An 11,891-nucleotide genomic window follows, 5' to 3' on the forward strand; every position below is an offset into this window, starting at 1 on the left:
GACGTGAGCATTATAATTTACATGTTAAATTACGCAGGATCGATTTCTGAAGCCGAAGCCAAGGAATGCAGATGCATCCACTTCAAGCAAGTAAGAGGAGGAAGGTGAAAGAGCTGCCTTTTCAATGTAACCCAAGCTTTTCACTTTCTGTCTTTATTTGTTGTTCTGTAAAATTGTGGTGATGCTGCAGTTTCCGACATGGCTTGTTAGTTCAATAATCCAGAATTGAAATGTGAGTTCTGATTTAAGGTTGTGGAGTTAAATTTCCTGGAATATGCATTCTCGGTTGTCTTGACGTTTGCTTGCTTTTCAAGCTGAGAAGAACCAATCAAATTCCATTGCATTTGTTATCATGCTCATTTCAATTTTTGTTTATTAGTAGTTTCATTGGATTTGAGTAGTACTTATATGATGCAAATAGACATTTTGGTCCTGTAAGTGACCATGAGGTTTAGCTCGAGTGGCGTGGGTATGGCTGAACGGCAGATTCTAAGTTCGGTTCTTGTATAAAGAAGAGAAACACTGGTGAACTGCCGATCTGCGCTGCCCTATGGCAGCGTGATGCTAGCCAAGAGCTCTCTGAACTATAGAGGAGTAAGGTGCAATGGTCTTTCTTTACATGGTGCTAGTAGTTTTGAGGCAGGGAGAACTGTAAGTTGTAAATAGCTTCTTAACGATGAACTTGTGTGGAGTTTTGCGTTCTTCTTTCCAGCAGTGGTAGCTACATAAGTTTTACAGAAATGGGATTTTTCTGTGAGATTTATAGTTTCATATATATGCTCTGTGGTAATACAAAAGGGTATGAAGTTTTGCAGCTTGGCCAAAGAATTTGACATTGTAAAAGAATAAATATGTTTACATGCAATTTCACTTTTTTCCTTAGCAAAGCCTTTCTACATTTCATGGATTGCGGGTCAGCGTCGCGCCTGTTGTTTTAGGCACAGATTTGATCACAGGACAAACCACAGCTGCAAGACTTTATAAGCCAGGCGTTCGATCATCGATATTTTTCGCCATTGACCAACAATTCCATAACCAAATCATTCCAAGAGTCTATTGGCCCGGGCAAGCACCAATGTAGGCAATCATTCTGAACTTTGGCATTCTTATCCTTTGCAAATGGCTGGAACTGCCTGTATGGACCTGGGTGCCCATCAGGTCTCAGTAGTGAAAGGTAGGTTGTGTCCAGTAGTTTAAAGTTTACTCCCTTCTCCGATCCTTCGGCTGCAGCCTTCTCGAATTCTTCCAGCTCGATATTTCGCATTGCATCATCGACATCTCTTATATCAACCTCACCCTCTTTGAATGGCACTGATCTATTGCAATACCCCCCACTGAACCACTCTCCATTCTCAAAGTGGTCGGGTGTGGTGGTTCGCAAGAGAACAAACGCTTTATGATCCGAACGGGTGATGAAATTGAAAACCAGACGGAGGGCATTGCGATATGCGTACTCAAACCCTAACTCTGTCAAGTTCTTTCCGGGACAGTAATGGCAGCCACTGACCGTGTTGTTTTCATGGTAAATTGCAGTCTTTAGAAACCATTTCCCTCCGGCAATCACCACATAATCCAAGCTGCTATACTGATCAGTCCATGTCTTGTCGAGCTCGTCAAGATAAAGCTGGATTTCGGAAGTAGAAACTCCATTCATGTCTTCGAAAATACCCGCTTTGACGAGAAACGGAGTCCAAATTACCGAAAGGGTGAAGTTGTAAGAGGGGAAAAGCCATCTTTTGGACCTGTATTCTTTGTCATGGTATACTTCAACAGCTTGCTCCACCTGTAGGACATGACCACCGAATTGTGATCAATATTATCATTTGCGACCAGAAAATGGAAAGCCAGCAAAGAAGATATGCAATCTACAAGAATGTCAGATCATGGTAGGTCCTGTATCTACACCGGAATTATACAGTCCAAACATATCAACCGCTATGGGGTCGGTACATACAAGAGAAACTTCCCTGCCCTGGTTTCCCTATCCCCATCTTCCAACCTCTTTTCCCGAGCTCACATGAGAAGCGCGAGGAAGAGTGAGATAGGGAAACCGAGGCAGGGAAGAACTTTTCTTTAATCTTCAGGGCTTCGATGGAAACTTTGAAATCTCTAGGAGCTAATCATACATCAGTAATCAATCATTAACGTTCCCTAAACGAGGTTCAAATTGAAACAATTATGATCCCACATAGTTGGTAAACCAGCTACGAAAATGACTCTACAACCAATTAAAAAGCAATGGTCGCCATAAAAGTTCAGCTGTAATCCACAACCTAATTTTGATCCAAACTTCCATGCAATTTCCAAAGAGAAAAAGTGGCTAAGGTTTCATTAGAAAGTGAAATGATTCTTTTAAACGTCTTTTTATTGCAACAGTCGTCCATGAGATTCGAGCTTAAGGCCGCGTCCAACAAAGTGGAAACTTAGTGTGAGCCGCTACTGCGGTTAATTGGAAGTGCAAAGCAAAATCAACAGAGTTTAGTAGATCTAAAGCATATAGATTCGGTAAACATAAGCTAGTTTTCGAGTTTGGAGTGTACCTGAGAGAGAATGCAAAGCAATGACTGGACATGGTTACGCGAAATCGAATCGCCAATGAAGGCCCATGATTTGTTCCTCATCGTAGCAAGAAAACTCTGCGGATTGAACTTGGGTAGCTCACAGTCTCTTGGATTCCACCTCCAGTAAAAGTACTCGGAATCGGGGCGACCGTTCTTCATACAATTCTGATGAGATTCCATCGCATGGCAGCTTTCGTTAGTGTATCTTGCACCTGATGGGTCTGGTACCCAATCTCCAGTAAAAAGGTCACACTTTACTGCAACAACATTATTTAGTAAAAGTGAATAAATCAGTTGCATACTAAAACTGTATAAAATTCGAATCTCCATCACCGTAGTTTAGATGAATTTAGTATAGCGTAGAATATCGCTTGCATAAAAAAATATCTTTGTCTGATTTGGATTTTCGCGTTGATGCATGTGGTTTCAACCGAACAAAAACACCAAAACAGGGACATAAATAAAAGAAAATACTTACCATTGTCATATGTTTGAGAGTTATTTCCAGGAAAATCAACAATTGTAGAGTTTTGAGTTTGGACAGGAAATAAAGAAGAATCAGAAGCAGAGGAGGAGGATTCTGTTTCTTGCTGGTCTGCAGCTGCAAGAGAAGGTGGCTCTACTGGTAAATTTAAGCCGATAGAAAGTGCAGAATCGGAAAACAAGAGTCGAAAAGCGAGACCAACTAAGACAAAACAGACTGCAAACTTAACAAATACATGGTTGTTTTTGTGGAATGACAATATTGGTTTCGATTCAACCCTCGTTTCCTTCATCTCAGAGGTCACAGAGAGAGAGAGAGAGAGAGAGAGAGAGAGAGAGAGAGGAGAATTTCAAGAATATGAAAAAGAAACAGAAGTGATGAAATCGGTGGTTTTTGTTTTGCAGCAAAATAAACCAAATTTTGAGCCCAAAAAAAAAAAAAAAAAAAAAAAAAAAAAAAAACCAAACCAAAAATGAGGTTTTAGTTTTAGGAAGAAAATATGTTGTTTTGTGTTGATAATTAGGATTTAGGTGGGTAATGTCTGCCTAATACATAGAGACGTGTTGTGAGTTGCATAAAGCTTATTATGCAAGAATTTAATTTTTCACATGAAATCCACACTCCCTGCACGTAATAAGCGGTGTGAGAACACGTGTGAGAGTCAAAACTCAACATGTAAATTGCATGTTTTGTTACCATGTTAGAATGTGAGAATTCAGTTTAAATCCACTCTTTGAAGTTTTCAACACTTAGCATAACAACATTCTTTGAGTTGACAAAACAATGCAATTATATAAAACATCCTATGACGTTTTTTGCTTCACTTTTATTAGCAAACTGCTATTATTTACTATATATTTAGGAATCTCGATTTAAATTCACACCGAGGGAAAGAATTATTTATCATCCAGGACAAATGATTCGTTTTGTATTTTAATCTGTTGACAAAAAATGTCTTCACAAATAGGACCAATTATGTTGTAGACTAATGATGAGTAATAACTATATATATATTTTTTTTTTGTGGTTTTTAATTATTCTTTCCCTTTTCTAGAGGTTGCAGGAGTCAATTTAAATGTGCTTAGTCAATTTATTCTTTTTTTTTTTTTTTTTTTAAAGACTAGCTGGTGGCTTCGCCACAACAGTCCATCATTCTAGGAGTCAAGAAGACTTACAAAGACATTTCAAGCTCTCCATGACCATCATCTTGCAATTCATTAATGACAAGAATCAAACTCAAGACGTGTTATATGAAATACGGGTTTGAAATTCATCTCAACCACTAAAATGGTCTATATATTAGTCAAACATTTTTTGTGTCTTATTTTTCGTTTGCAAATTGCAATGCACGAGTCATGACATGCACTGCCCACCTGAATTTGATTAGTAAAATGGGAGTTGGTACATTATTATATTATCCCAATATAGCTGGCTGAAACGTGTGAGCGGCTTTAAACCCTAAGTTGTTTTACATCATCTGTCGAGCACTTTTCTGAATCATATTGTTCTTTTCTTTTCTTTCAATGTCGCCAACCTTGATTACACCACATTTGGTGATTAGCTACCAAGTCTTTTTATTTTCTTTGCTGGATGATTACTTGTAAATTAATCCACGTAATTATCTAGTTAATCATGTTAACTGGTAATATATACCTGAATTAATGTTATTAATTGGCGGCTCAGCAGTGCGACTGTCACATTAAAAAAAAAATTTATATTATAAAATAATATTAGGTAATGAGTTATTCAAATCCAAACATGCTTCTACTTTTTTCCATACAAATACAACCTTTTGTGTAGTATAATGCAGTGCTGGAAGCATGTATTTTAAATAATTAGAAACAAGATTATGAATTTGAAATGATTAAGTACAATGAATTATTTAGAATTCATGCATTTCTTCTGTTTTCCTTCCATAAAAACACAAACAATTTGTGTGGTTTTCTTTTTTTTTTTTTTTTTTGAAGTATATTACGAATTGAACTTATCTAATTTAACACTTATATTTTAGATGGTTCATATAAGTGGGGTGGGGTGGGGGGACCAATTAGGGATTGGTCTGGTCCTGATGGTTAATGGTAGGGAAAGCGAAAGCTTTCAAGAGCTTTCCTATCAATCACATTTGTCAATTGGCTTTATTACCAACTGCATACTGCAGACTGCAATGCATAGTGCATTGCATTCAAGTTTCAACCCCCCCGTCCTTTCAGAATTGTCCTTTACCAAGTCTTAGCAAGAGAAACTACCTTGCAACTAATGTCTTGTCTTTAGTGATATTGTCGGTGAGATAGATGATTGTAATGTATTTAAACATCATAAGATTCTTTCGATAGATAATTTTCATCAGTTAGATGGCACGCACACAGGTTGATTCACAAAGTACATGCATGTGAATGTTGATAGACGACTGATGTTAGCATTTTCTTACAGTGAAATAATTTGCGCACTTTTATTTTCTCTTTCTATACTCCTCATTGTCTCATAATTTATTCAATCTAACGACTAAAAAGTGAGTACAAAAGTCATTTCTCATATATAAGTTCCAAATGGCCATTCTGAATTTTCCTATTTTGGTATGCCCTTGTACTGGGCTCTAAGCAATAGGCTGATATGAGGGTGAGCCCACCAAAACTGCATATGGGATTTGCAAAGCGTCCTGAGGCTTGCTTACGTCTTTGTGCATTTGCGCTGGACAAACCAATGATTGGCTTGGCCTGTTTCAGCTTTCTCTCGGGGTCCCAAAGATTGCCCCCTGCCCTTCATTTGCCAGATTGAGAAGCTAACAATCGATTAGGTCGGTAGTTGCTTGAACCACTGAGACTTTATTATTCCCGGAAGAGCGAGGATTCGAGCACAGAATTTAGAGTGCATAGATAAATGTTCTTATCTATTTGAGTTGCAAGCTCCTTGCTCATAATTTTGAGACGAGCACCAATTGTTTATGCAGGGGCAAAAAAGGAAACCGATATGTTGCAGATAAAAACTGAAATTAATAGAAATGGCTACCGGCAAATTTATATACGATCAAGATAAACGCTAACCTCATACATTATAATAGCAAGACAGCAGAAAACCAAACCATTTACATAAATTAATAAATGAAGAGTCGCAGCTGAAAGAAAACTAGCATGATCTACATGCACTAAACAAATCAAACCAGAAAACAGCTATTGTAGATATCAGATAAAAGCACCCTACTGAGCATCCTACAGCTTATCATTCATTTTCGGTTATCTGCAATGTTGTGCAGCTGCAGAACATTTCAAAGAATTTTTCCTCGACCGGGTTTCTTTCCCCTTTTTCCCCAATAATTTTACTTTCCAGCTCGGGATGGATGACTTGAGAATCTCCACGCGAGGGATGAAGTTAGTGATTTCTACATGTTGATTATGCAGCTGCTCTTGGAAGCTTCATGCCAAATCCACGTTTTACCTTCTCAACTCTGTTCAAAGTTTTGTCAAAGCAAGAAACATTAGAAGATTCCAAAAGCTCCCAGGGAGAGTTTAGATTAGACGAATTAAACGGTATGAATATCACTACATTAAATCAGTACAGGTAACAGGAAAAAGAGTGGCTAAAACATACAATATCATTCGTAAAACTATAAATGATGCTGACCACAAAGTGGTTAACTCATGAACATTTTCTGTTAAAGATGTGTTCTTAGATTATCTATGTCCAATATATTCAACACATTGTCATTCCATGTTCCATTCATCACAGAAAACCGCATGTCCATGATAGAAGACAACATAAAGATTTAATATGTCTATATGCTCTTGGTTATAATAGCAACATTTTACTATCTTGGATAATTAACAAAGAACTAAATGAGACGGCTATCAAATAGTTAGTGCTTACGTTGGGGCTAGCTTGCCAAGGCTATCAAGCTCTTCACCAGTATCCTCATCCAGGACTCTCCCTGAGATCTCGATGATATAAGATCTATCTCTGGTTGTGGGAAGTCCTCTACTGGACAGCAAATCCAAATCTTTATGGTGAAGCTCCCTTCCATTCACAAAAATACCGGTATCTCCAGCCGCACAGTTCTGAGGCATGGGATAATTGAACTCTTCAATAAATGGCTGCACAAGAAAAGAATTTTCCATTAACATTAGCAAATAACTAGAAATAACCGCTTATGGATTTGATATTAGCGTCAAATCAATTTAACTTACAGGAATGATGCCAAGACCAGGGCCACCCATGACACCCCAGAATCCAGCTCGGAAATCATACCTGCATTTCGAAATTGATGAAGGCAAAGACATGAGTAAAATGGAGGAGGCGAGAGAGATTATAGTTGCAACATAAAGCTATTTGTGATCCCATGATTGTATTTGTTTACCAGTTTTTCCAAAAGCTATTATAAGTAGGCAAGCTATTATCTTATATTTCTTACAAAGCACTGATCTGTTTTCACGGATATAAGAGCAGTAACAGATTGTAAGCATAATTCAAGGTAATCATGCATAGACATGCACTATGTGTTTAGTACACTTACCAATATTGTCCAGGATGGACTGTTCCAGCCATCTTTTCGGCCTTCTTGAGCACACGATCTGGTATTAAATTCCCATTAACCGAAACATTACTTCTCCCACCACTTGTCTGATTTGATTTGGAAAAATCCCTGAAGCTCTTCTTAATAAAGTTCGTAATAAATGAATCGCTCCCTTTGTTGGTTCTTGGCTGATCCTCCTCTTTGTTTGCATCCCAGGAATCTTGGGAAACCCCAGTGTTGGAGTACTCATTAAATGATACCTCCATCTCAGTTGCTACTGATGTCTCCTTTAAAGAGTTTTGTCGCGAGGTGACCTTATTTGGCTTTACCTTCTCTTGATCTGAACGACTACTGCAGTTTCCCTTCCCAAGTCGGTTTATCACATGATTGTTCGATGAGAACTCAAAGTGTTCCTCTAGAGGTGAACCAGCAGGAGGCGGAGAAAAAGTGCCTTTGATTGGCTGCTGAATAGAATTTGTGAATTCTTTTGGAGGAACTGGAGCTTCTGGGATGCTGTCATCCTCAGAGGTACTGGGAGATGAAGAATGAAAGCTTTGCATCTCGTGAGGCTTGCTACCAGTTAAACTTGGGCCTGTGGATGGTAACGCAGGTTCTCTATCTATTGACTGAAAATCATAGCCAGAAGTATCATAATCATCAGAGGAGAAATGAGCATAGATCCGGGTGACATGGCCATGTGAATGTAAAGTACTGTCATTGACCACCTCATTCAAGCTATTAACTTCCGACAGATTTTTCTTTGCTTCTGCATGAGAAAGAACTAGTTTCTTATTAGAAACAGAAAAATCGATCACAGTAAAGCATGCCCCGCATCGCACCTTCTGTTTATTCTTTTCCGCAAGCAATACTTTTTTGGGCAGCTGCAGAATTTCAAAGCAATTATTACATGTTACAAATGGAGCACCACCAGAAAATGGAAGACATCGTCGGCCACCACTGGTTGGCACCACCCTCTCTGGACGGGGATGAACAAAGCTTCCCATTTGGGGGTTAAGGTCACTTGGCCATCTTGTATGGGTTTGCGAAACATTAAAGGGTGGAGGAATCACAGTCCGAGGTTTATTGTGATCATATGGACCGACCATCCCCGGGTTTTCAGGATGGAACATGGAACTACTAGGAAAATCAGGGAACCTTTTATTGTGGAAAGCAGTGGGTGGAACTGGCACTGAACCCCTCCGGTGATTGTCATAGCAACAGAAGCAAGGGCAAGTAGGATGGTGAACCGATGCATTATTTGGGTAAAGCTCAAATGGATCAGGATTGTTTTCAGCATACTGTCCAGAGAAGTATGGAAGCGATGGTTGCTGGTATTGCCTGGGAAAGGGATGAGGAGCTCCACTGTGCATGTGGGATCCAAAAGGATCGCCATATCTAGGAAAATTGTTTGAATTATGCATGGTAGAAGAAAAGCTAGCCATAGGCATTTCATGGCCATTGGTATAGGGAAATGGCTCTGGAAAGTGATTGAAATGAGCATGTGCTGTGACAGGTTTACCAGGTCCAAAGTACTGCATCGAAGCCCTATTTGCCCCGGAAGAAACACCTGCATATGAAGTGTCAGAACTACCATAAGGATCTGGAGGAACCATCCCCCCATCAACAGGAGCTTTCTCTTTCGGCTTATCAACCATATCACAAGACCGGCTAAGTTGATCCCTCAGCTCATCCAGCTTCTTTAGAAGCTCGGCTCGGTCATGTTCAAGGTACAGAACTCTGTTTGCCTCATCGGGGACAATACTTTTTCTCAATGGTTCCCCACCCCTACACGAAGAACCCAAATGGTAATTTGACGGGCCCTCGTCTTGATAGGTTGAAGTTGAAGACCTGATACCTCCAACATCAGTTCTTTGATGTCTTCGAACTCCCTCCTTTTCACCATTCTCTTGAGCTCGCCAATCTGCCATCCATTGCGATCTTCGACTTGCACTTATGGGACCAAATTGGGAATTCAAATCTCCATGTTCTCTTCCCGAAGCATTCTCCAATTCATCTCTTTTCATGCTCATATCAACGCCATCCTCGACAAACCAGTTCTCACTTGCATCTTTCGCTTGCTTCCTAACAACCTCAGCATTTTTAACATTTTCCTTCTCTAAATCCCTTTGATCACACCTCAAAGAACCAACACCCGACTTAACATCCAAATCAGAAGCATCACTCAACACAACTATTCCTTTATTGTCTGAATCGTCTGATTTAGCACAAACTCCTCCAACCCTCCCTTTGTCTGACTTCTCCAACAAAGTATCCCCCTCTTGCTTCTTTTTATTTGCTGTAAAACGGTATAAACAACAATCCGATCCTCAATATAGCGAGCGGAAAATAAATTCAAAACTAGAAGGAATTGGCATATCTTGGATGCAGAAAAAACTCACGAAACAGAATGCAATTCAGATTAGGATCCTACACTATGAAATTGTTGATAGCAATGTAGCTACAGATGAATATCCAGTTTTTCGGGTTTAATAGTCTCAACCCCACAAATCCAAATGATTGAGTATTATTAGCATTGGTGTGGATTTTGGTTTTCTTTTGGGTCTAATTCCATAACAAATTCCAAAAATTGTAAATCCTGATCTCACTCCCTTTTCTAAATTTCCAATAACATAAACCAAAACACAGACCTCTATAAAATAAAAAACACAACCATCATATAAAAACAAAGAACAAGGTAGCCGTTTGGTTGCAAAGAAAATCAAAGTTACTGACATTTTGGTCAGAAACCCAACACGAATCATGTGACACAAAACGTAAAGTTTCTATCTTTTTCCCAGTTTTCTCACCAACCCCACCAAACAACTGCATTAACTAAAAAATTTACAAAAACTTAAAAACGAAATTAAGAAAACGAAGAAGGAGAAGCAAACCTCGAAGAACAGCACCACAACCACCACACTGGTAAACAGCGTAATCATCAAGCTCCGGAAGAAGATTCTCACACTTGGGGCACCGAACCAGCCTCACTGTAGCAGCCGAGTCCCCCATTTGCTCATAACCCACCTCACCAAAAAAACCCAGAAAACAACAAATCAAACACTATTTCCAGTCAATGTTTGGCAGCCGAGAAAACCAGAGAGAAAAAGCAGCTCAGGGAAATGAGAAAGCTTTGGGTCGTTCTGCTGCAATGGTGAAATGGGTTTTTGTTTTAAGTAAGAGAAAGCTGGAGAGAGACAGGAAGCCTCTTTTTCTTTTGTGGGTTTTCTTTTTCTTTTGCAGAATTTCTTAGGAACCAATCAGGGGAGAAGGAATGGTGGGAGCTGGAGAAGTTGACGGGAGAGAGGTTTTATGGTGGGGACACACATATTTTCCCGGAAAACTATGAGCTGGAAAGGAAAGGAAAAGAAAATATAAACGCTCAGAATTTATGGAAGTGTTTTGTGAGAAATTAGATTCCCGTATGTGTGTTTGTGTTCTGAGAAAATCTGTGGATTTATGCTTCTGCTTTTTCACATTTTTTGTGTTTTTTCTCCAAAATTGCTATCGCACGCAACACGCCAAGATGGAGGCGTAAGGGCCGTTTTCCAACGTTAGCAAAACGCGATTTCCAACAGTACGCTTTCCTGAACGATGCCGTTTGAGAGGGACGAGTTAACTTCGTTTCAGTCGCCGTTTGTCTGGTGTCGTCGTTCAACATTGACATTTTTGGATTTTTAACTATTTGCACTCTTCATGCTCAGTACTGCACTGCAGCCTAATAGGATATATTTTTGTTTGTAAATAAAAGGTTTTAGGGTCGATTCTCACAAAGATAAGTTTGAACCACATTATTGCTAGAGGGTTTTGAGATTTGGCTAAGTCCACCAATTTCCTTAATGTAGATAATATATTTTGTTCATAAAATAAAATAAAACTATTTACACTCCCACTTTTTGTGAAAAAATATAAAAAAAAACATTATAATTAGGGATTTAGCTACAATATTTACATATATCTAATATAGTTACCATCTCAACGACCAGATAGTGGTTATATTAAATATATATATATATATCACGTAAAAAATATATATAGCTACCATCTCAACGACCGGATAATGGTTGTATTAAATACATATATCACGTAAATTATATTTGACATTCAGATTATGATCGTATTAATAGTAGGTATTGTATCCAATCCTATTAATTAGTTTATAATTGGTCTTCGAAGTTCAAACATAATAATGAGAAGTGGGTCCCGCTTTGTGCCACATCAGCCTTTTAACGGAATTGTTAACAGATTTTTACAATAGAGAAGGGGGGGGGGGAATCTGAGAAAAGAATTGAGTCTCAAGGTTTTAAGTGAGAAAATTTAAATTTTGAGGGGCAAAATGAGAGAG

At 38.8% G+C, this 11,891-nt stretch overlaps 2 protein-coding genes across 2 annotated transcripts; both read right to left on the reverse strand.

The window, feature by feature from the left end:
- Window positions 1-816: 816 nt before the first annotated feature.
- LOC137720795 (protein trichome birefringence-like 25) lies at window positions 817-3,504 on the reverse strand. Its single transcript, XM_068459905.2, has 3 exons — window positions 3,040-3,504; window positions 2,541-2,818; window positions 817-1,783 (listed from the first exon to the last, which is right to left on the reverse strand). The coding sequence occupies exons 1-3, from the start codon at window positions 3,335-3,337 to the stop codon at window positions 998-1,000; spliced, it is 1,362 nt and encodes a 453-aa protein (XP_068316006.2). The 5' UTR covers window positions 3,338-3,504; the 3' UTR covers window positions 817-997.
- Window positions 3,505-6,034: 2,530 nt separating this feature from the next.
- Window positions 6,035-11,071, reverse strand: LOC137720428 (uncharacterized). Its single transcript, XM_068459496.2, has 5 exons — window positions 10,441-11,071; window positions 7,550-9,845; window positions 7,224-7,284; window positions 6,907-7,130; window positions 6,035-6,487 (listed from the first exon to the last, which is right to left on the reverse strand). Exons 1-5 carry the CDS (start codon window positions 10,556-10,558, stop codon window positions 6,433-6,435), a joined length of 2,754 nt encoding a protein of 917 aa, XP_068315597.2. The 5' UTR covers window positions 10,559-11,071; the 3' UTR covers window positions 6,035-6,432.
- Window positions 11,072-11,891: the final 820 nt, after the last annotated feature.

The sequence above is a fragment of the Pyrus communis genome, chromosome 1 (genome assembly GCF_041283825.1).
Source record: "Pyrus communis isolate YQ-2024b chromosome 1, ASM4128382v1, whole genome shotgun sequence".
Classification (NCBI taxonomy): domain Eukaryota; kingdom Viridiplantae; phylum Streptophyta; class Magnoliopsida; order Rosales; family Rosaceae; genus Pyrus; species Pyrus communis.